At 38.6% G+C, this 25,113-nt stretch overlaps 1 protein-coding gene across 5 annotated transcripts; it reads left to right on the top strand.

Annotated features, from left to right (window-relative positions):
* On the top strand, window positions 1–24,007 carry FBXO38 (F-box protein 38). Of its 5 annotated transcripts, none has more exons than XM_048064747.2 (22): window positions 1–150; window positions 2,867–3,008; window positions 3,897–4,030; window positions 5,143–5,306; window positions 5,730–5,895; window positions 6,277–6,414; window positions 6,717–6,854; window positions 7,275–7,368; window positions 7,795–7,925; window positions 8,259–8,429; window positions 9,349–9,491; window positions 10,325–10,547; window positions 11,241–11,360; window positions 13,264–13,443; window positions 15,246–15,965; window positions 18,655–18,755; window positions 19,476–19,578; window positions 20,650–20,816; window positions 21,450–21,595; window positions 22,302–22,405; window positions 22,639–22,752; window positions 23,369–24,007. In XM_048064747.2, the coding sequence occupies exons 2-22, from the start codon at window positions 2,881–2,883 to the stop codon at window positions 23,545–23,547; spliced, it is 3,564 nt and encodes a 1,187-aa protein (XP_047920704.2). In that variant the 5' UTR covers window positions 1–150; window positions 2,867–2,880; the 3' UTR covers window positions 23,548–24,007. The 5 variants fall into 5 exon arrangements, with proteins under 5 accessions (XP_047920704.2, XP_013033976.3, XP_013033979.3 ...); XM_013178522.3 differs by lacking the exon at window positions 1–150 and adding an exon at window positions 355–656; XM_013178525.3 differs by lacking the exon at window positions 1–150 and adding an exon at window positions 2,324–2,560 and having other exon boundaries at window positions 8,259–8,336.
* The last annotated feature ends 1,106 nt before the right edge of the window (window positions 24,008–25,113 follow it).

Here is a 25,113-nt window from a genome sequence, read left to right on the forward strand (position 1 = left end):
GCCGCCACACCAAGATGGCGGCGGGGCGGGCCGGTGCCGGGAGCGGCCCCGGAAGCTTGGTGGCGCTGGCGGAAGGGGACGCGCAGCGAGCGCCGGCCGGGCTCGGCCCTCCAGCCGCGGCCACCATAACAGGGCGGCGTTGAGGGGCAGGTGAGGGGCGGCGGGGCGCGGAGGGGCCGCCCGGGGGCGCGGTGGGGCCCTCCCGGCTGCTAGGCGGCCGGGTCCGGGTCCGGGGGTCCGGGTCCGGGTCCGGGTCCGGGTCCGGGTCCAGCCTGGTGCCGCTGTCTCTAGGTCTGCGGCCTGACAGGGCCTGAGGGGAGCGCGGCCTGGAGAGGTGCAAAATCAGCCCCCAGTCAACCCAAAATCAGCCCTTCGCCCCGGGGAAGCGCCCCTCTGAGCTCGGCTCTCCGGGTTGGAGCTCGGGGCTGGGGGAGCTGGGCAGGCCCCGGCTGTGCTGTGCCCCCCGGCCGCTGGGCAGGCCCCGTCGGTGCGGAGTGGGGGGCGCTGGGCGAGGGGTGGGCGGCAAGGCGATGTGTCGGTGCGGTGGTCCTGACGAAGTGAGCTGAGGAGGATAAAAATCGTCCGACTGCTTCGTTACGTGTTGCTTTATTTTTGAAAATTGGGTCAGCTTGCCAGTGGAGAACGAAATGGTAAAGGTGCGCCTGTCAGGCCAGAGCAGAGCCCAGAGAAATGTGTGTGTTTAGCAAATCCTGTCTTGTAGGTGTTCTTTTTCACCTGTACTTCTAGGGAAGAGCCAAGCTACTATCCAAACTCAGGGCTAGTCATGTTAGCTGCCTTTAAATCTTACAGGATGCTTCTAGAGTTTTCCCCTTCATGCTGTTCTACTTGTTAATATCTTTCTCTTCTCTTACCTTTGATCACAGTTCTTCAGTCTTTCCTTCTGCTGTACTTTAAACACCTCTCTACTCCCTTACGTGTCTGTATTTATCTAGGTTTATGTTGTATCTAGTTCTATTCAAATGAAGTGATTAGATGACATTTGCTTGGAATCCATGTAATACTTGTTTTCATTAGAATCCAATATCAAAAGTAGTTCAACTTTGTGGATTTGAACTACATTACAGTACAATATTATTAACATCTCAAACTCTTCCAATGTGCACCGAAAAGAAATGTAGCATATGTACTGACAACAAGTTTAGAGTCTTTAGTTTTGGCTGGAGAAGCCCTAGCCAATTCACAGGGGTAGAAATATGTTTTATGCTACTCACTAGCAGAAGGTGCCAATTAAGTTCTTTTAATATTGCAATTTAAAATGAAATGAATTATGACAACATACAGTTGTTAAAGTGCATACAAAAATGTGTGAAAGCACATGCTTTTCAATAATTAGATTGCAGGGAAGCCGTTAATATTTCAGATTTTTTGTCAGCGTATAAATTATTTATGTTGGAGAATGCAGTTGTTTTTCATGTCCGTGAAATGTTTTGTTTTTCTGCTCAGGTGCCACTTATGTGTAATGTGAAGCAAATGCTATGGTGTGTTTGCATCACAGTGAATGCTTCAACAGAAACATCTCTTAAGTTTTCCAAAATCTGTCTTTTTTAAAATTTGTTTTCCCTCACCCATTGGATTTTGGTATTCAACCTGTTAGACAGGTTTACTGAGTTAATGGTGCTTTACCCTACTTAGCAAAAAGCATTCCTCAGCTAAATAGCAGTAGTAAAGACATTTCTCTTGCCACTCATCTACATAAGATGTTAACTCAGTTATTCTGATATTAACATTGAGTTCATGTTATTTCAGCCACGTGTTTGTTACTTCCTACAATAAATTTGTATGCTTTTAAATAAAACCTTTTATTCATATTTCAGTCTTTGTATGCCAGTATATGTGCTGTGGGACAGTATAGACACAAACGCGTTAATTCAGTAAAGGGAAGGGGGACAGAAATCCTGCACGTTACTGCTGAGGCAAGGTCTTTCAGTTTTTCTGGGACTTTGATCTTTAACTAAGCAACCTGAATATTTTATGTAGTGTTCTAACCTTTAAGAAGAGCTGGTTTGAGGACTTCTGATAGTCGAAGGTTTTTTTCCAAGAAAGATCAGTGGGTGCCTGGTTTTTCTAAAAGGAAAATTGTTTGTTTTCTGCTAGATGGAGGCCTTGTGCTGTTTCACTGGCAGATATCTAGTTGGTATTCAGTAATCTCTCTATGATTTGTTTTGAAGTAGTATGTGGATGGTGTCTCTGAAGACACCATCACACAGAGGAATTGATCTCTGATTAAACCCATGATGATTTTTCTCCTGATCTGTTTGCCTTAGCTCAAAGGGACTTTCTGGTTTCTTAGATCATAGAATGTCCCAGGTTGGAAGGGACCGACGAGGATCATCAAGCACTACTCCTGGCTCCATGCAGGACCACCCAAAAATCAAACCATATGTCTGAGAGTGTTGTTCAAACATTTCTTGAACACTGGCGGGCTTCATGCTATGATCTGGGGATCCTATTACAGTGCCTGAGCACCCTCTCAGTGGAGAACCTGTTCCTGACATCTAACCTTAACCTCCCCTGATGAAGCTTCATGCCCTTCCTTCAGGTCAGCAGAGAGAAAAGAGATCAGCACCTTCCCTTCCACTCCCCCTCATGAGGAGGTTCTAAATCCAGGAAGTTACGACTGAGACCTCGTAATACCAGGCAAACTACAACTTGCTTGAAGAATTTTTCAATTTTTTAGTTAACTCTGTTCAGCTGTACTGGAGTTTGTCTTTATTTGCAGATTTTGCCTTTTGCCTTTTTTTTTTTTTGAGAAACTAAGCTTAATCTGGTCTGTCCTCTACTCTGTCCTTTTTCTCTTTCAGTTGCACTGAATTTGCATAACATTGTGAACATTTTCTTTCTTTAGAAGTCATTGCAAATATGGGTCCCAGGCGGAAAAATGTGAAACCATGCTCAGTGAACAGAGAAGGCTCTGAGTCTACCAAAGCTGATGAGCCAAAAGACTACATGAACCAGCTCTCTCATGAAGTGCTTTGCCACATATTTAGGTGAGCAGCTTATTGGAAGAATTTATTATTATTACAGCATTTTCTATTTTGTTTTCCGATCTCACCTGCATTGATGCATGTGTAACATACTATTCAGAAAGTGTAGAGGTACCATGTGTGAACTACTGCATAAAAACTGGGTAAGAAGGGGGGAGAACTGGTCTTTCAGTTCCAGAATTTGTTTGGACACTTTAAAAATTAACTTGCGAATGTCATGAATAGTAGAATGACGAAGAACTGAAAAAAAAAAAAAAAAAGTGATTTAGTTTTGTTCACAAGTGCGTGATGACAAGTGTTTAAATATTGATTTCAGTCCAGAAATGTATCTCAGGTATTACAAAGCTGATACGCATATTTTGAAATTGTTGTGCCTGTTTTGTGGTAGATGCAGAAGGGAACTTGGATGAATGTTATCTCTGCTACACCACAATCATCCTCTAGGATGTTTACCCATACCGATTACATTCAAGACATAGTGACTTATTGACAAGTTCTTTAAAAACAGTAGCTCCCCCAAAATATTTTCCAACTGAGCATGCTAGTATGTACTAGTAGAAAATGAAAATACCTTTAATTAAAGCTGTGGGGGAAAAAAAGTGGCAAATGGTTTGGTTAGCAGCATTTATTAGAGAACTAAAGCATCTCTCCATTTTAATATTGTTTGTACCTTAAATATCCGATATTCAGCATCAAAAACTGGCGGTTCCTTCTCCGTAGCCAGATTTCACACTATCAGAGTACTGTCTGAAAATTCTATTTGAATTAATATTATTAGGCATTCAAAATGTACGAATTCATGTACTTATGCTTGGGATGTTTTTTAGTTTGGAAAAGCCAAAGGAATCCACATTTGATAAATCAGAGGGGTGTTTTTTTCCTCTCCCAAAGGTACCTTCCCTTGCAGGATATCATGTGCATGGAATGCCTGTCCCGGAAGCTGAAGGAAGCAGTCACTCTTTATCTGCGAGTAGTGAAGGTTGTGGATTTATGTGCAGGACGTTGGTGGGAATATATGCCCACTGGTGAGTAATGCACTCACTCAAAAACTGCATTAAAGTGGTATTGAGCAAAACTGGCTGTTATTTCTACTGACGTACACGAGGTGAATTTTCACAAGCAGGAAGAGGAGTTAGAAATTTAATTCCTTTTGACTTTTTGTGATGTTTGGATGTCTTCCTTGAGTATGTGGTTTGGAAAATTAATCTGTGTCTGTATATATACGTGTGTGTGTGTTGGGTATTTCTGTAGCAGAAATGGGGAATCTTGTAGCAATCTGTAAATACAATCTGTGTTTGTCTGATTATTGTAAGGGGGTTAATCCAAGAAGAGCCTGTTTACATGCAGGCAGGAAAAAGTACAATGGAATGAGAGAGCAACTCATCTGCCACCAGTTAACAATGTAAGAATAAATAAGTTTTGATATCACACCTCAAGCCATCTTCAGAACAATAGATAAATTTGGCAATCTAGGTCAAGTCTGTGCATTTTAGGGTTTCTCTTAAGGTTTGTTGGGGGAGAGAGCTAAAGTAAATGTATTCTGGAAGTTAGAAGATCTGTGAAGTTAGATTTGGACTGGTATTGGACTGGTATTATGTAGATGGTTAGACCTAACCGAAGACAGATGTAAATACAGTCTTTAAATACTGTCTTAAATTTACTCATTTAAAATCCTTCATATCTGTTGTGTTATGTTAGAATAAAATAATCTTTTTCTTTAAGAAACTGTCTCATTTCATTGGGAATTGTGAGTTCCGGTGAATAGTGACACAGATAACTGATCTAGCTAGGTGTTTTTGAGCCATGTAGTTGATAAATGGAATTCCGAAAAGATAGAGACACAAAGCCTGTCTGCAGATTTGCTCTATCTGAAATGAAAGAAAGTATGGTTAACTCTGTAGCCATGCAGCTACTTTAAAGGAAACATATAGTGAGCCTGCAAAATTCAAGGCAGAAGAGTATGTAGGTCATAATTTATAGAATCTGGAAGCAGAAGACAAGTTATTGCTTCACTGCACACATCTTTTGACATTGTAGAATTTGTACCACCATATAAAGAGGACAGCGTATTTGGCTTTCCCTTTACAGCTAGGTGTCTGCTGTTACACAAGTACCAAATCTGTTGTTGTTATCTTAGGTTTCACTGATTCCAGTTTCCTAACGCTGCTGAGGAAGATGCCAGACATTGAACAACTTTATGGTCTTCATCCCAGGTATCTTGAAAGACGCAGAGTCCGTGGCCATGAAGCTTTCAGCATTCCTGGAGTTCTAGAGGCTTTGCAGGCCTGTCCAAATCTGTTGGTGAGTGGCTAGATTCGAGAGAGAACTTCCTTCAACAGCTGAGATGATCTGTGTTAACAGAAGAAATGTGGCAGAGAATCATTGCCAGTATGTTTTCAGGGCTTTCTCTTCAGGCCTGTTTTTTATATTCAGATCTGACTGTATTGTGCAGCGGTTAATTGTGACTATATTTGCAAATGTACAACTAGCTTGCAATCAAGTACTGTTTTTAATTGCACCAGTGAGAATCACAGGTGATGTTAAGTCCAGCCATGAATTTAAACTCTTATCCCTCTGCTTTTAAAAAGATAAGTCTTCCTATAAATGTCCAGTAAAATGACACACTACATTATATATCTCGTGTTACTGAGAAGTTTACTTGGCTAATAGGATATTGTTGCTTAAATTGGTATAAGAGCGTTTGCTTTTCTTCTTCTTACCCAGGGTGTTGAAACCTCTCATTTAGAGCTGGTGGAAGCTATTTGGACATATATGCCACAAGTTCATATTTTAGGGAAGTTTCGTAATCGTAATGGTGCTTTTCCAATCCCTCCTGAGAACAAGTTGAAAATTCCTATAGGAGCTAAAATTCAAACTTTGCACTTAGTAGGTAAGTGTTTAGTGCTGAAGTGGTTGGCTTCCACGCAGGTGAATTTAAAGGCTTTGAAACTTTGTGAGATTGTCATTCTTTTTAAGAGGAAATTTTTTTGGAATGTGTCATTTTTTGAAACACTAGTTGCAATATATGTGATAGCAGATCCAAAGGATAAATTCTTAATTAAAAAAAAAAAAAAAATGTTGACAAACGGAGGTGAACAGCTTGTGTTTAAAATCTTCACAGCTTTTATTACATGCCACATAGCAAACAAAACATTCCGTTTTTAAAGCCAGAGTATTAATCTGAAGAAAATTATCATAGAGTTTGTACTTCAAGATGCATTGTGTAAAATGGTACCCTGTTTAAGCTTTTATTTTGTTTATACGTTATTAGGGGTGAATGTCCCTGAGATTCCTTGTATCCCAATGCTGAGGCACCTTTATCTGAAGTGGGTGAGACTCACCAAACCACAGCCTTTTAAAGATTTCCTTTGTATCAGCTTACGCACTTTTGTAATGAGGAATTGTGCAGGTAAGAGCGGCTCATCTGTGGAGGGGATGTTTTAGCATGTAGCAAATCTAGTAATTCTGTTAAAACTGCATAGGTATCAATTAACTGCAAATGGAAATCTTATTGGACAAGATTCTGAAGAGTTGTTTTATTTGCAGCGTTGGATAGAAATGGATCCCTCTCCTCTACATTATTAAATTACGTAGTTCTGTTGACTTCTCGATCTAGAAGGATTTATGTGGGCATTTTTGAATTCTTTAATGTGGTATGTTCAATTTTGTTAACCGAGCAACCTTTGGTCTATATTGGTCTGTTCTACGCAGGACCCACAAATTCTTTGAAGTACGTTCCCCTAGTGACGGGCCTGGCTTCTGCCCGAAATCTGGAACATTTAGAACTGGTTCGTGTTCCGTTTCTAGGAGGACTTATCCAGCATGTAGTAGAAGATAGCTGGAGATCAGGTATGGAACTTCTTTTATTTCATACTTTAATTAAATAGATAAAAATAAAAAATACTAGCAAATACAGGAGACATGAAGCTTAACTTTTTTATCTGTAGCATAGCCTTCCTTGATTGTTATTTTAAAGGTATCAGGTTTGGAACTATGGTTCTGGTATATTGCTCTGTATATAGTGCTCTGTATTGAATGCTGTTTAATCTTTTAGCTGTAATTACTTCCAGACTGATACGTTAACCTTTCAATTGCATTTGTTGGTGAGTAGAATGGGCAGGATTGGAGGAGCGTTGTTGCAAATATATCTTTAATCGATTTGCTGTAAACAATGTTTTGTTAATTCTCTTGTGAAGACAACACTGGTGGAAATGCGTAAGGCTTAAGGATGTTATCTATAACTGAAATGAAAGAATGTTTTTTTGTCAGGTGGTTTTAGGAATTTGCACACTATAGTTCTGGGAGCTTGCAAGAATGCACTTGAAGTGGATCTTGGCTACCTCATCATAACTGCTGCACGAAGGTATAGTCCTTCAGATCTTTCTTCTCCCCCTTCTTTTTTGAAAATAAGATCTAGGTAATAAAATTCAAGAACACAAGGAAGCAGAGCAACCTTCAAAAGTTTAAGGAATGAGTATTTGTAAATGTCATGTGACAGGAGTATTCTGTGGCTAAAATCACTGGAGTTCTTTCTGCTTCTGAGTCACTTTGTGTCTTAAGCCTTGTTCTTGGACTTGTATATGAAAAGCGTCATGCCGTTAGTCTCTCAACTCTGATATTGCTATGTAACTGCAAAATATTGCTGTAAAGATACAAATTATCCTCTTATTCCTGCTATTTTTGAAATAATATTTCCATTCTGATACCAGAGGGCATCTTCTTGAGTGGTTTCTATGGTAATTGTGTTTTGGCATGCCTTTTAATATGAACAATTCTTGGTTGCATTCAGGTTGCATGAAGTGCGGATCCAGCCTTCCTTGACCAAAGATGGTGTTTTTTCTGCTTTGAAGATGGCTGAACTGGAATTTCCACAGTTTGAAACTCTTCATCTAGGATATGTTGATGAGTTTTTACTACAGTGTATGACATTTTTTATATACATAATTATTTGACAAATGCAAGAATTAAATGATGTCTTGTTGATGTCTTGTTGATGTCTTTTCAGTCATTTTCTAGGAGTGATTAAAAAAATTTTCATGTACCCTTGGTGAGGCTGCTGATCTCATACAGCAAAATGTTTTTTTTCACTTCTTGAAGTACTTACTGAAATTAGGAAAGCCTCAGTTTTATTGAACTGAAGTAATAAGCTTGATCCATTTGCAAATTGGACTAAAATAGGGAATTAGAAAATCATGCTATGAAAGCCAATTTTCTGAAATTTGTTACTGTATTTTCTGCTGTTTTTTTCCATAGGTAAAATGACAAATGGGGACTTGGTGAAGTATGGCTTGGCTGATGTGGTTGAAAATCCGGGAATTATTACAGATATTGGTATGAAAGCTGTAAATGAGGTTTTTTCTTGCATCAAGTATCTGGTCATTTACAACTGCCCACATCTACATAACCCAAATAATTGGATCACAGGTATTGCACGCTTTTTAAAATTTCAGCAATACTATATGTGAGCTATTGCTCACATCTTGAGCTATTCATCCTGAAACTTAACTTTTAAAACATAAAATCCTCTTAGTGGAAGAGCATAATTAGATATTACAAGGAAAGGCTGAGGTGTTGAAATGTACTTGCAAAAGATGTTTAATGTCCTTTGACCGCATGCATACTTTGTATACAGAAATTTCATATACAAATGTAAACACATTTATTTGCACTGATAGGCGAGGAAGAAATCAGTATTATTTCTTTTTAATTAGTATTTTAAATATAAAATGTATCATAAAATTGGCAGCATGTCCAATTTTTGATATGTGTATTTTAAGTATGTGTATTTTTATTTTAATACCTCTTGAATGCACATCCTTTCAGGTCTGGTGGTGAGAAGATAGTCAAAACTTTGGCCCCCTGGATTTTATTTTCCTGAGAGCTGGTAAAAGTACTAGAGAGACAGTGACAAATAGTATGGGGTTCTTGTCATATGGATGCTGACACGTTATGAAATAGAGCTGAAAATACAAATTTATTTTTGTGCAGTCATTGGATAACCATAAGATGATAAATTGACTTGTGACATTATTCATAGGAACCGTACAGAGGATAACCCAATGTTACAAACTAAGACATCCACAGAATTAATCTGTTTTGCTCTTTACAATTTGAAGGTTGGTAGAATATGGAAAACCCATACAGTGATATTAAAACAGATTTTTTTTTTCCTCATATTACTGCTTAGTCTATTTTTTTTCATAAGTACAATTGATGATGAATGGTTTGGAAACATAATGATGCTGGGGATACCAAAGCTGCCTACTCTCAAATCTGGAATGAGTATAAAGATGAAAAACTGAAATAGCAGTTCTTAAAGAAATGCATCTCTTCTTTTCTGCAGATCATTCAAGATGGACCCGACTGGTTGACCTCACCCTAGTGCGATGCCATGCAATAAAGCTAGATTCTTTTAGTCAGTTCATTGAGTTACTGCCAAGCTTAGAATTCATTTCTTTGGACCAAATGTTCCGTGAACCTCCTAAGGTGTGTATTTCAATGACTGCTTTTTATTTCTGCCTGCTCAGTTGAAATACAGTGAACTCTAGCTGTTACGTATGCTTTTAAGTTGTAATACATTAAATAGCTTGGTAAATAAATTACTTAGGTTGCAGTTGCTATTATCATGTTTTGTTAGGGAGGGTGATGCTTCTTTTGAAGATAGAGCACTGATATTTATGATGTATGTGACCAGGAAACGTGACCCATGTTGATTCTGTGTTCTATTGAGATCTCTGCTGCTTCTTCATTTTGTTGATTTTTTTTTTTTCGCACTTAAGGATCTGTTTAAAATGGTGAGGGCTTTTTTATGATATTGTAGTGGGTGAAATGGGGGTATTGTTCCCCTACTGGAGTGCTTTCAGAGCTTGGGAATTTCATTTTTTTAATGTTCTTTCTCTCATACTGTAACACAAATCTTTGTAACATCTGTTGTAACATAATGAAAACTGCTTTCTTTGATCATAAGTTCTATCTTGAGGCTACTGCATTCCAGGAAGACTATATAATCTGCTATTTGTATTGATGTAATATGATCTCATAGCATATAATTCAATAAAGTAAGATTATATGCCTTATGGAGTTCCCTTTCATTAGGAGTTTAACAGAGGACTGAAAGTTTTCTGGGTTGCCAAACTTAAGACACTTCTGCAATGTGTAGCATAAGCAAATATTAGGAACAGTTTCCCAGTTCTTCATATGCATGTTGGTCTCCTATCTTGGGTACTACTGACAGAATGCCTTTTCTTTTGGTATTAGAATATGTTATGGGGATAATGTATCGCTGTTTTCAAATCTTTATAGTTGCTCTTTGCTTTCAGGGTTGTGCTCGTGTGGGCCTAAGTGCAGGTACAGGAATTGGTGTCTCATCTGCCCTGGTCAGCAATCAGAACTCCAACAATGACAATGACAACAACAATAACCACCAGAATAACAACAATCCCAACATCCACCACAACAATCACCAGCACCCAAACGACCAAAATGAGGAGAATGAGCTGCGGCAAGATGGGCAAGCTGAAGAGCAGCAGATTGCAGCTGAAGGTAATCTGAGATCTTTTTGTTAACTTTTGGGGGAAGTAAAGGTATTTGCATTGCCATTTACCTAGAGTCCCAAGTAAATGAGAGAAGATACTGGTATATGTTGAAAACTCATTACCCTTACGGTTCCTGGTATGTAGCTTCTTTAATCTTTTTAACCTTTTCTGAGGGCTGTCTGCATATTTCTGACACTTGTTTGATAAAAGCTATCTTTCTATTGCATCAAATAGCTGAGTTGTGGCAGTACAGATGTTAACAATGTGAAATTTCAGTGTGATGCTCATCCATGGATGTGTGAAGTGTTTTCTAGGCTGTGCTGGTCAGGGCTAGGACAATGTCACAGTGTCAGTGTGTTTTTCAGTTTTCCCAGCAAGGGCAGAAATCATTTGAGGGAATGAATATGTAAATCCTGTTTGTACTGCTCACTGCAGTGGAACAAGGCTTTTTGAAGAGTGGAAAATTTGGAAGAAGTAAATCCCCAAAATTAGGCTGGTGCCTTAGTTAAGGAAAAGATGTAAAACAAGTCTTTACGGGGCTTCAGTGTGCAACCTTGAGACTCCTTGAAGGAATCAAAGCAGCCGTTATTTAGTTCTTGGTGGCTCTTTGACTCTCCATGGGTGCCAGTTGGATTCCACTTATGCTTATGGGCTCTGTTCCTTTTATTTCCTTGTGTTGACCTCATGTCAATCTTTTCAGCATTAAATGAGATGGAGGAGGTGGCACCAGAAGAAGGGGTGGCTGCAGGGCAGGGCCACAACAATGTCCCTGCTCACAGTCAGGCTGTCGTTCCTATGGAGGTCGATGAAGAGCAAGCAGGTAATTTTTTGGTTTTGGAAAGAAACTACCTTTTGGTATCCCCTTCTTGAGGGGTTAAATTCTTCAGTATAAGCCTGTTTTTGAATGGTTTTCTTCAGCTGGGATGTCTGATACGTTGGAAATAAAGATGCTAGCACAGCTTACTGCTGTGAATAAATTTATTCTATTTTAAAGTCTCTTTTGCATTCCCCAGTTTTCTTCTGCCTATGTAGTAAAAGATCTGGATATTAAAGCTTTATTTATGTGCTGAATGTAATCAAGGGCTCAGAAGGCCTAAGTAAGCTTGTGCTGTTCTGATACTGTTGTACTGCCCTCATTTCTTTCACTGCAGTGCATGGAGTCTCTTTTTGCATTTTTTAAGCCAGAACAACTTGCTCCAGTATTCATTTAATTTTTGTTACTGACATCTGTAAGGCAGTCTTGATTTCTTCTATAGCCACCATTTGCTGGACAACATAATTGTCTACTAAATATGCCAACACCACGAAGTATCACAGTATCACAGATTTCTAGGTTGGAAGAGACCTCAAGATCATCGAGTCCAACCTCCGACCTAACACTAAGTACTCCACTAAACGATATCGCTAAGCTCTACATCTAAACGTCTTTTAAAGACCTCTAGGGATGGTGACTCCACCACCTCCCTGGGCAGCCCATTCCAATGCTTAATAACCCTTTCAGTAAAGAAGTACTTCCTAACATCCAACCTAAAACTCCCCTGTCGCAACTTTCGACCATTCCCCCTCGTCCTGTCACCAGGCACGTAGGAGAACAGACTAACCCCCACCTCTTTACAGCCTCCTTTAAGGTAACTGTAGAGAGCGATAAGGTCGCCCCTGAGCCTCCTCTTCTCCAGGCTGAACAAGCCCAGCTCCCTCAGCCGCTCCTCGTAAGACTTGTACTCCAGACCCCTCACCAGCTTGGTCGCCCTTCTCTGGACTCGCTCGAGCACATCCATGTCCTTCCTGTAGCGAGGGGCCCAAAACTGAACACAGTACTCGAGGTGCGGCCTCACCAGAGCCGAGTACAGGGGCACAATCACTTCCCTAGACCTGCTGGCCACACTGCTTCTTATGCAGGCCAGGATGCTGTTGGCCTTCTTGGCCACCTGGGCACACTGCTGGCTCATATTCAGCCGACTATCAACCAATACTCCCAGGTCCCTCTCGGCCAGGCAGCTTTCCAGCCACTCATCTCCCAGCCTGTAGCTCTGCTTGGGGTTGTTGCACCCCAGATGCAGGACCCGGCACTTGGCCTTGTTGAACTTCATACAGTTGACCTCAGCCAAGTAGCATACAGGTATGCTGGATCTGTTTGCTTTTTCAAGATAGCTCCTGAAAAGGGTTATTTAACTTCATATTCTTGTTCATTTATTGTATTAGTCACAGGTAGATGTGTCATTGTGATTGGGTAATTATTTTAGCTAGTAGGCAAGAGGGGTAACTAACAATGCACATTTATACTCCCGGTTGATATTTCATGCTTTTCCTTTCCACCTCTACTGGTGGGATTAGAAGGGTAACTGCAGATGTTCTGGCCTACATTTCTGTCCTTGTGGTGGAAATTTCAGGATCTGATTGTATTACCTAGTGCAGTTACTCTTAACGATTGTGGAAGAACCTTCAAACTATTCTGAAGCAGAGAAACTTTACTGTGAAAACCTGTATTTTTGTCTTGCATTGTGAACCTTCCAAACTTTCCCTTCCAACTAGAATGTCTAGTGCTGAAATGCAGTGATTTGCTCTTCCCATATCTGGATTTTAATAAAGGAGGAACGGAAAGCGTGGATAAATTGAACCAAATTCATCTTGTCACTTTTTCAAGTGATTCTAAAAGTTCTTTGGCCCTTTAATCTATGTTTCACTTATTTTTATGTAAACTGTTGCCATTCTTCTTCTTTCAGGACCAAGTGGCATTCAGCCTGTTGTAAAAGCAGCACCTATTACTGTCCATGATTCAGACAGTGAGGATGAGGAAGAAAACATGGGAACTTCAAGAGCCTGCATCACTAACAACATTGCACAGAATTACTCAGATGGAGAGGAGAAAAACAGAGATCCAGTGGAAGTTAGAGAACCTTCAGGTGTGGAACAGTTGGGTGAGGGCTGGGCACTGTTGAGCAAAATTTACTCTTTAAGATTCAGTCCTTTGGGCCTGTTTGATTCTACTCCGTTGTGTTCCATTCCATTCTGTTCTTTATGGTTCAGTTCAATTTACAGTTTTGTAAAAGGCATTTTTGTTGCCTCCTCTTTTCGTTGTTGTTATCAATCGAGAATGAAGATGCAGGGACACCTCTCTCTGAGCTCTGATCACATAGTTGCTGTACAGAGACAGATCAAAAATAATGGTGCTGTGCTACTCTGCAGGCAGAAGAAACCTTCTGCTCTTCTGTATTTGCAAGTGCGCATAATTTATCATGTCTCTGAAGCCAAATTTACAGCTATGTTGTCTTTATGATTCATCTGCCAAAGCATTACTGCTGATAGAAAAGGTGACGGTTGTAGCCATCTTCTAGTTCTTACAGGTCCTGTGGGAGTGTCCCGGAGGGGACACTTTAAAGGCTACTTTGGGAACTTTGGAAGTTAGAAAGAATTCTCAGGGTGTTGTTCAGTACTCTATCTTCACTACCTCTGAACAGTGCTCAAGTTTACTATGTGTGTATATATATATATATTTATTTATTTATTAGTAGTATAAATATTATTATGACTCCTTCGGAGTCAGAGGCCTAGAGCTTTGTAGTAGAATGACAACTATAGAGTTACTGAGTTGTTGTCTCTTGTAGAGTTTACAGCTATTAGCAGTGCATCTGTGGTGCTAAGTCAGAGTTCTCTGTCTGATGCCATATGATGTACTGCTTTCCAGCAAACCAGATGACTTACTTTTCTAAGTGGTTTCATATGCATTGTAAGAGAGGAGGAAGTCAAAGTCAAATTATAAGTAATTGACAGAGTGCATATGGTCTTAAGCCTTGGTCAGTATTTAGCCAAGCAATTAGCATGAAAGTCCTGCATTGTGAATGACTGAGATATGTACTGGTCTAGTACTGATTTCATTTCTGCAAAGCCTGAGGCAAATCAAGGCAGCAATGAAACAAGTATCTTCTTATAACCAACATACTCTCTGCCCATCATCCCCACCCTCATTTTAGTACATTTCAATGAGGCTGTAGGGTGCTGTGCTTACAGCATAGATGTCAGTTCTGTTTTGGGGCTTGAAATAACCCATAATAGTGACAAGCTGCTTTTGGAGACAATCAAAATGAACTTTTGTAGAGCTAATAATGGTTTTGGGGGCTTGGTTTAATGTAATTAGCTGAGAAAATTAAGATAGTAGACGTCTAAGTTCCAATTGTGATTTGTACACTGTTCACTATGGATTTTTGTTCATCTGCAAACTGAGACTAGTACCTAACAACATAGTGTTTCATACCCAGAAGGGGAGCTAAGAATTGCTGTTGAAAACATAAACTTTAGTCACATCTATGTTGCTATCTAATTCTTCAGATTTATTCTTCATACTTCAGAAAGCATAAGCCTAGTATTATCACTGTGTTCTGTTAATATTTTTAGGCTTTGGCCTTTTTATCCAATTAAGTGATTTGTCAAAATGTTAGCATTTCTGGCAAATATGTCTATTTACTGACAAACATACCAGCATACTACTATAAAAATAGCTGCAAGACTTTATAGAGATTCAGCAACTGCTAGAAGTGCTATTAATTTCCGTAACATCAGGAGTTGTGAAGAGCAGAATGGTCCTGTCAAGATTCGTCATTATCCTCTAGGCTACCTTCTGTTTTAAGTAGTCTAACAGAGTAGCACTCTCAATATATTTGAAATGTGTATTGGGTTGTCTCATTGTTCTCTCATGCTTTACTTACAGTGAGCGGTAAAGGCAAGACACCACTGCGGAAGAGATGCAGTGCCAGCCATGTGGGCCAGGCAAAGCAGTTCCATGTTGAGGAAAGCAGCTGTGAGAAAGGTTGTCAAGTAACAAGTGAGCAGATTAAAGCTGACATGAAAGCAGCAAGTGACATGCCTGAAAGGAACAAAAGCAAGGATTCTTACCCAGGTTGCAGTAATGCAACGGGATCAACAGGAACATCCAACTCCTGCAGTGCTGTTTCTCCTAGCCCTGACTGTGCACAGACAGCTGGTAGCCACTCTGCTGGCACTAGCCCAGCAGCTGCAGATGAATCCAGGCAATGTGTCTGCTCGCCTAGTAAAAGTGAAGGTCCCAGTGAGAGAGAGACTGAGGAGAGCTCTGTTTGTTCCAGGTGTTCCTGCTACAAGCCACAGGACACACAGCGGAGGACTAGTGGGTGTTGTGATGGGGAATACCCATCCACGAGTGGAGCCTGTGGGAACGGACCAAACAGCACTGGGTCAGATTTTGCACTTAGGACTCTGCCAAACTGTGGGTCTCCAGGAGAGGCAAGTGATGAGAGGACTAGTGGGAGTGCCTGTGGGCCTGCCAGTGGGGAGGAGAGCATGGGCTCACAGCAAAGGAGCTGTGAGCTGGAGTATAAAGAAGAGTATCCTCGTCGACCACTAACAAGAGCTAGAAGCAAGCTGTCACATGTCCCTCTGGTGTCAGAGTCAGGTATGGCCTATATGCGTATGTTCATTTCTGAGTAAACTACTGCGCTGGCATGAGACAGTATTGAACAAGAGCAACACCCACAGGTAATACTGAAGTTAAACATGAAGTTTACTGATTAATAATATAAAACTGTGTTGTTGTCAGAGGGTCAGAATATTGATCTGGAATGTCTGACTTCACTGCCATAGCTAGGTAAAATAACAAATATCTCTGTAAAGAATGCCAGTGACTTTTTTTCTCCATGCAAGTATTTCTATATGTTATCCATACATACTAAACATTGTTTGATTTACTCGTTTGAAAACCAAATGCAACTTCTTTTGACAGCATCTCTCTTCCTGTGAAGGCTGTCATTCATTGAAACATAAGACTGCCTCCCCCATTAAAATTCTCCCTTTATAAGGAAGAAGACAGCAGGTACGCTCAGATCTTAGAAAGAAGGCAAAAGTTAATAACTAATACTTTATCAAGCAATAAAGAAAGCCGCGATTATGATTGAGCTATAATACTGCACAAGCTTGTGCACCTCCATATTGGACTTTACTTCCAGGTTTATTAAGGCATGATGATCAAATGTGTTGAAAATTGTCTTTTTATTAAGTAAGTTCACTTTTCACATCATCTAAACCATATGAACAAAACAATAAGATAAAATCCTGAAGGGCTGAAATGAAGCCAGAAATGTTGGGAGAGAAGAATAAATGCAAGGGGTGAACTTGCTGTTTCTTCCGAATATGCTTGCTTGCCAAAATAATCATCTTAGTTTGGCATAGCACAGTTTGTAATTACCTCATATATCCAGGATTCTTTCCTGAGAATATCTGGCAAGTAAAATGAGATTTAAAAATTAAACATGTAGTTACAGAACTGTATGTATTGGAGGTAGAAAGGATTGATGACAGATTCATATGTCTGTTAACATGGAATAATTCAACCACAGCATGTCCCAATATCTTTCCAATTCCCAAGTGTTAGCAAAACCTAAATCACCTAGGAAGTGGTTCCAAAGCTGAATGCATCTCAGCTTGAAGAAATGATCCTGTTTTTAAATTTAAAATGTCTGTTTTCTACCTTGTTCCATTACGACCAGATACTAATCTACAGAAATCAAAAGAAAATATTTCCTCCCTATCCTTGTCCATTACCAAAAATAACATTAAGTCAGTCAGATCTAATTATTACTTCATTGCAGAGTTGGAAATGTTTTTCCATAAATAGCCTAAAAATGTGCCTTAAATATCATTGCTTTCTATTATTCTGGCATAAATTAAACTGATTTTCAGCTTCTGTAACAAACCTATGTTTGATAGTAGAAATAGTTTTCTTTGTAATTATTTAAACAGTGGAGCAAGCTGAATAATAAAGACAGTGAAATTAAAAAAAAAAAAATTACCACTTACTAGCTGGCTAAAGGATGACGTGTAATTTTAATGTTTACCTTAGTAAAAATGCAAGCCACAATTTTTCTTGTAGTAATTTTTTTTGTTTAGACTTGTTTTAATTTTCATTTGTAGTGAAGCAAGCTTTTCACTTGTTACAAGCATGTTATATTGAACCTTCTGTAAGGCCTTGGGCTATACCTTGTACAATTCAACACAAAATTGGAAAGTTTTACCAATGTTATATGTAGGAAGTGTTTCTCTAACTGTAGATAACTCTAGGAATTGTTAAAAACAAACAAACAAAACAAAAAACAATAACAAAACCAACCAACTAAAACCAAACCAAATAACCCCAAACCAAAACATGGGAATGATCATTCATGGATATCAAGCTACTTAACATTGCATCTTTCAGTCTGTGGATTTCTTAAAGGATTAGCCTGAATTTTGCAGCTCATTGGTGGAATTTGATGTCCTATAGGAAAAGAGAATTTTGAATGTTAATAGTAATATAGATTGGAATAGTTAATATTTTGTCTGTAAAATTTTACACTTTTATCTTGATTATGAATTGTTGTAAAGATGCCATCTGTTTAAACAAAAAAAAAAGTTAAAGGAAGCTTCATTTTAGTAAAATAATTTATATTTTTGATCTGTCAGTCACAGAAAATTAATTCTAGGGCATACTTTTTGTCTTGATGTAGGAAGTAAGGGTTGTCATCTATTACCGTTTCTTTCAGTTTTATGTTTTAAAATCAAACAGGAATTTGATATCATAGATGCAGGTAACGGAGTAAGAAGCAGCTTGGGAACCTCTAAGTATTTTATACCTGGGCATTGTTTGCAATATTAGGAAAAAGTTGGCGACAGTTACATGGAACAGATTTTCAAGTAGTTTGGGAATATTTCTACTATTTAAAACTTTGAAGTTATTTTGGTTCTTGCATTCATTAAGACCATTGTTTGCTGCAGAGAACGAAGTGTAACCTAACAACTTGTTGTCTGTTCTTTTCTTGGCTCCTCGTCTCTGATTTTGGACCAGTAAGTTCAGCATTCCTGTGTTTTCATCTATGAACAGCACTTCCTCCGCTCAGGTTATTCTTCATGAATGATTCAGAGCAACAAACCTGAACGTGTTTTTTGGTGCAAGGAAAAGATCGTTAGTTGTTTGTAGGACAGACAGGTATTTTGATCTAGTTCTGTAAGAAATAGGTGTACTAAATGACACTTTCAGCTAGGAATTGCCTCTATGGATGTTCTCCTGAAATGCAAACAGAGAGAAACTTTTTCTGGTGTTCTGTTTTCAGAGGTGGCCAAGCCAAAGCCACGGCAAACCACAAAGCGGAAGAGGACAGCTGACAAGTCCACAAGCACAAGTGACCCAGTTATTGAGGATGATCATGTTCAAGTAAGGTCTTTTCCTCACCTGGTACGGGTTTATCAGCTGGCTGTGGTCATGAACAATGATACGGTAACAAGCTTGTCTTCTTTGTAAGGCCAGATGATGTTGCTGCTCTCTTTTGTCCTGTCTGTACAGAGGAAAATTCTGTTAGGTGCAATGATTCTCTGACAGGCTTGTGAAGAGCGGAGTACAAGCTAAAGCTAAAACCGAAGTTTGTCAGATGCTCATAGTTGTAGTGCTGCATGAAGCTCTGCCTTCCCGTACTGTTCTTGATGTGCAGGGGGAAATTTTATACTTTAGCACTTATTTTTGAAATGACAGCATAGGCTACTGCTGTTAAAGGAAACATGGGATATGTAATTACCTCTGGATATACCAGCTCAGCCGTTATGTTGCAGGCTGGAAGTTTTCGTAGTGTGTGAATAAATGATAGATGTTACTTAGATTTTTCTGATAGAAATTGTGCTTTCTGATATGACTTCTATTTAATCTCGTGAAGTTGTTCTTTTGCGTTTTGTGATGCACTGATCAGCAGGAAGACTTTTTTTTCTTCCTGCCAGTAGGAGCTTAGTCATCTCAAATGCTTGTTGTGTACAGAAGCTGCATTATGTTTATTAGTATCCAGTCAGTATCCTTCTGTATCTGGCAGTATCCTTTACGATTCAGCTTATTTTATTTTATTTTTTCCCTGTTATAGTTTTTTTAATTATTTTTTATTTTCACCAGGTCCTGACTTTGAAATCCAAAAACCTTGTTGGAATCACCTTGACCAATTGTGGAATAACAGATTTGGTACTGAAAGACTGCCCCAAAATGATGTTCATACATGGTATGTAGCTAATGCTATGCCTGCCTCCTCCATCTGGGCTTATTAGAAGTTCTGAAGGAATTAAAGTTACTCCATTGCTTGTTTTATATTTATCATCTGCTTTGCTACAAGTCAAACTGATGCTGAGAATTACTGCTTCTCAGTTTGGTTGTCCTTTTCCTTCTAAGCTGTAACGTATTTAATGAAGATTAATATCATAAAATCAACAGTTGAAATTATATGACATCTATGAAGATAGAGATGTTTATTGAAGAGAGATAAAACAACAATTGAGAACTGATGAAATGAGTTTTAGAACACTTTTTTTTTTTCTCTTATTTCTTCCTGCTTCCCTAGACTATTTAGCTGACATGATATTACCTTCCTTCCTGACAAGATAAGAGTCTATTTTCAATTATGGTATTTAAGATACATTAGATTCACGTTCTGGGTTGTATGACTAGTCCTGTATTGAAGCATTGGGTCATTTATTGTTTCCTTCAACATCTACACTAAACAACGTATTCTCTTCTGAAATGAGGTATCTTTAATTATCAGAGAATGAAGGAATTATTTTTTTAATTTATTCCGGAATATTTCTCTAAACATGCATTATTCTTTAACTAAATTCCGATGACACAAGTGTGATTACTGTAAAGGAAATAGCTTTCCTTTACATTGTGTGGCTTCGTGGTACTCTATATTTGATTTGGTTTTGAAGTCAGTGATTTTCAATTGTGGAGATACACAGATAGTTTCAAGTTCTATTTTGTTTTTTTTTTTTAAAGAAACAAAGGGAGAAAAAGGTTATTGTTAGATTAAACTTGTCATGGCCTTTTAAAAGGACTCATGTAATAGGTTCACAAATTAAAAGTTTGATCATGACGGGGATGAAATAAACAGCTGCTATATTTCTTCAATGTACTTAAGTTGCCAGCTATCCAAACTACTTCATTAATTTTTATTTACATTACTTGTTTACCTTCTTTCAAATCAGTCTGCTCAGAAAATCTCTGAACTTCTAAGGTCTTTTCAGTAGTATATTTCTTTTGTTTTCTTTTGATTCTTTTAATTTTGTTTGCTTATTTATAGCTACAAGGTGCCGTGTGTTGAAACACTTAAAAGTAGAAAATGCGCCAGTTGTCAATCGGTTTGACTACGCCCAGTGCAAGAAGTTAAACATGGATCAGGTTCTGGATCAGATTCTCAGGATGCCTCCAGAAAGAAACCGGATCATTTATCTTCGTCCAATGCAGCAGGTATGCAGCCAACTTTGTTTAATCATGAACAGTGATGAAGTTCTACCTGTATTCTTTCACCTCTCTTGGCTTCATATGTTCTTCAATTAATGCAAGAAATGTAGATGGTACAGTAACTTGTTTATTAAAACTGTATCCCATCAAAGCTTTTATTGTAGATTGCAGAACTTGGGTGATACTGTATTTTAAGACTATCTCCATTTGTCATTGCATTAGAAGATAATATAAAAAAACATAATGCATAGGTATCTGTAATCTTTTACTGATACATCAGCAGTTAATCTTTTGACTGCTGCTGAAAGCTGCATCCTCTTTGGGTGCTGAACAGTGTTGCAAAACAGTTGTGGTACTGGGAGCCACCCTTTCTTCCCACAGATTACTTGTAGGAGAAGTAAGAACTGACATTTACTTGTTGAGGTCATTTGACAAGTAAATAAGAGAACTTAATTCAGGTTCCAAAAATATTTTTTTTGACTTTAGCACTCTCACTGGGACATTCTGTGTTATACTGCAGCGCTGCTTCTCTCATGCAAAGTAATGCACGTTTTCGGGTTGATTTGTCTGACCAACAAGGGAAGGCTGATTTTGTATAAAAAACAGCTTTTACACGTCTTTGTTTGCCTTCTTTCACAGGTTGACACATTGACTCTTGAGCAAAAGATATTTAGTGGCCCTTATCCATACCACATTTGCATAATTCATGAATTCAGTAACCCACCTAATGTCCGCAATAAGGTGCGCATTCGGAGCTGGATGGACACAATAGCAAATATTAACCAGTAAGTACTTGCCCCTCGGTAGCTCTACAGAAAAGATACTCAATCCTGATTCAGAGATACATTTAGCAGCAGATTTACAGTATTCTGTTATCGAAGTAAGAAAAAAAAGTTTGTTGGCTAGTGAAGTTTGTTTTAGATGGTGTGATAGTATAATTTCAGTATATAAAGATGTATCTAATGGAAAACGTAGATTAGATAAATGTGGTCATATGAAAAATACTGTAGAATTCTTCAGCTCTATTCCATATGGCAGTAAAGCAATTGAATGTTGAAGGAATCAGGATGGTCGAGGAATATCTTCAAATCAGAAAACAAGTTTTTTTATTAAAAAAGAGAAAAGACCGGTTTGCTCCAAGAAGTAATGGTAGTTTCTGGGGCAGATGATGTGCAGTCAATTTCAGTTCCTTACTGAGGAGCAAGAATTCCCAGCAGCAGGGACTTGTACACAGTGGCTGTTATCCAGGTACTTCAAGTCAGTGTTTCCGTTATTCAGATTTTCCACTGCAATGATTAAAAGGACAAATGCATTTTTGAAGTTTTGTTCTGTGGTTACTTTCAAAGGTGAAGGGTCTTACAGGAGAGTTTCTATGGATTCAGGCTTATTAAAGTAACAGTTATGTGATAGGATTTCCCATTTGGTTCTTCCTCATCCCCACTTCACATTTCCTAGCACTACTGGCTGTAATCTTTTCATCCTTCTCTCTAGAGAGCTTATTAAATATGAGTTCTTCCCTGAAGCAACACGAACTGATGAAGACTTGAAAAAATACACTAAGTATCCTTGGGGACGAGATATTTACACTTTAGAAGGTGCGTGTTTATAAAGACCTGAAAGCTGATGCTCTATCTCTTGCTAAGATAAGTAACTTTGAGTGCATCACATTATAAGAGACAGGAATAATAACTCTTGTGAGGGAAGTGGAGAACCTTTGACAGAGAGTGGAGGAATTGAAGTGAGGAGGTCCATTTTTACTTGATGAAGGGTGCTGATGCTGCAGGTGTGCTGCTGTCCTCCTTCTATTCTCATGCTGTCTCTCTTCTAGGCATTGTGGATGGCGCCCCTTACTCCATGATTACTGACTTCCCATGGTTGAGATCACTGAGGACAGCAGAGCCAAATAGCTATGCCAGATACGACTTTGAGGATGATGAGAGAAGTGAGTAGTCTTTTTTGATGTGCTCAAAGAACTTTAATTTGTTGCTTGGTCTAAAGCTGACAATGCACGTTCCTTTATTTTCTATTCTTTCACTACTTTACTAGGGTAATCTTGGAATGTCCTTCGTTAGAGGTATTTTTAACTGATGTGGTTTTATATATACTTACCTAGATTCAGTTCTAAGAGATGAAGTTCAAGAGGATGAAGAAGACACCTCTTTTGGCTGTACCTTTCTCTGATTTTTTTTAAACTGATTCATAGATTCAATGACTATAGTTCAATATTATCAAAAATTGTGTATGTTTGATTAAAAGGAGTAGTTAGTTTAAACACAATGTTAAAGACAAAAAAATAAAAGGCTGCTGCTTCATCCTTAATTGCTCTTGTTTGTAAAACATCTAAGTGATCACTGAAACAGGTAACCTAAAACCATGTCAGATAAGTCTCAGGAGTAAGGTTCTGGGATTCCTTTTGCCCACAGACAGAGGGACTTAGAGTATATTAAATAAGTATTGGAGCTATCGTAAAATTTAAATATGGGGAGGGAAAGGCAGAACAAATTTGTGAATTCCTTTGTAGGAAAGGAATAGTTTTTATTCTTCTGTGCCTTCCACAGCTACTATTTATGCACCCCGGAGGAAAGGACAGTTGTCTGCAGACATCTGTATGGAAACAATAGGAGAAGAGATCTCTGAACTGCGTCAGATGAAAAAAGGAGTATTCCAGCGTGTGGTGGCTATCTTCATCCATTACTGCGATGTCAATGGTGAACCAGTAGAGGATGATTACATCTGAGTCGATCCCCTGCCTAACCTGTCATCTCTTCCTAAGTTCTGATTGGCACTGCCAGCCGAGAAAGCAGGTGGATTCTTTCTGAATGCAGAGCATTTTCTTGAAACACATGCTTTGCAGTTGCTCTCACTCTGTTTGGGAAAGAGTATGTAGTAAATGTATAATGAAAAGTAAAAATTGTATACTAAGGTTTGTACATAGAGTAAACAAAAGAAAAACTTCCTAATGCTGAGACTTTATTTCATATGTTTATACAATTTAATTTAAATTCCATTTTAATGAAGGCCAATAATTAGGAACAGGGAAGAACATTTGAATTCTTCAGCCCATGCAATTCATAGAAGTATTTTTTTTCTTACAAACAAAATCCCATTTGCTGTGTTCAAGAGAGTCAGTCTCTTTTAATCTGTGCCTTTTTCTTGAGCATTTAAGAGTCCAGTCTGAGTAAACCCATTGAGCACAATCTTTGTGTCTTGTGTGCATTTTTCAAAGGGAGAGTATTCTACAGTTGTTGCAAAGAAGGCCAGAAGCTGGAAAAAATAGCAAAGTCAGTGATTTGTGGTAGTTTCTAGGCTTCATAAAAACATTTTTGGGGAAGAAAAAACATTTGGCACCTTAAAAATATGTTCTAAAGCAGTTTATACCGCTAGATTTCAATGTAATTTGACTTTTGTAATATGAAAAATAAATTACTAATTTGTTGCTTCCACTCTCTAACATAAATCTGCACGTACTAACTGGCTGAAAGCTGATTTTTGCTTTAAGACAGAAAAAGGTATGTGTAATTACTGACATGGCTACAACTATGAAAAGCACATGAGTCATCTGACTCAGTCAGCTTTCAGGCTGATTCATGTTCAGCTCATGAATGCAGATTTTCCATACAGTCAGTAAATATTGCCATGCTTTGCCCTTGAATACTTAGAATCATAGAATATCCTGAGTTGGAAGGGACCCTTAAGGATCATCAAGTCCAACTCTTGACACCGCACAGGTCTACCCAAAAGTTCAGACCATGTGACTACTTGTTTTTATTGAGGTTAGAAAATGCCTCTCATTCCCACAGTATTAATAGATGTTTTGTGTGGATGTCCAGAATTTGCTGCAAGTCCTCTATGCAGGTGTTGCTTGCTGTGTATTCCACTGAAGTCCTTTTGATAGGGATTTGACATGTTTAGGCAGATGTCAGCATTAACAAGCTGAAATTACTATATAGTATAGTATACTATATTACTGTATAGTATAAGAATCCCAGTTCTTCCCTAGACTGACAAATACTACTTTTTTGTTGTTTTTTAATGACACGGTCATAGTGTAGCAAAACTCTATGCTTAATTTCAAATTAAAATTGATTATCTTACTGTCTATTAGTGACTAACCTGTGTGTGGATGCATCCACACTGCAGTTCCATAAATGTCATCTGTACAGTATAGAAACACACAAGCTAGTATTAAACCAGAGGCTTATGTGCTTAGTGATGTGCCTTGTGGGAGCAGGAGACTTATTGAAGGCTGATGTGCTGCTAAACAGTATCTGCATGCACAACACAGCTGTGAATGCACCTTTAG

Source organism: Anser cygnoides, chromosome 14, assembly GCF_040182565.1.
Source record: "Anser cygnoides isolate HZ-2024a breed goose chromosome 14, Taihu_goose_T2T_genome, whole genome shotgun sequence".
Lineage (NCBI taxonomy): Eukaryota > Metazoa > Chordata > Aves > Anseriformes > Anatidae > Anser > Anser cygnoides.

What these genes read in the sequence shown, in the direction of transcription:
- FBXO38 (XM_048064746.2), top strand. Translation starts at nt 2,536, where the DNA reads ATGAAGCTTCATGCCCTTCCTTCAG. An exon ending in TCAAACTTTGCACTTAGTAG is followed by an intron (nt 5,896 to 6,276) that starts GTAAGTGTTTAG and finishes ATACGTTATTAG; the next exon opens with GGGTGAATGTCCCTGAGATT. An exon ending in TGTTCCGTGAACCTCCTAAG is followed by an intron (nt 9,492 to 10,324) that starts GTGTGTATTTCA and finishes CTTTGCTTTCAG; the next exon opens with GGTTGTGCTCGTGTGGGCCT.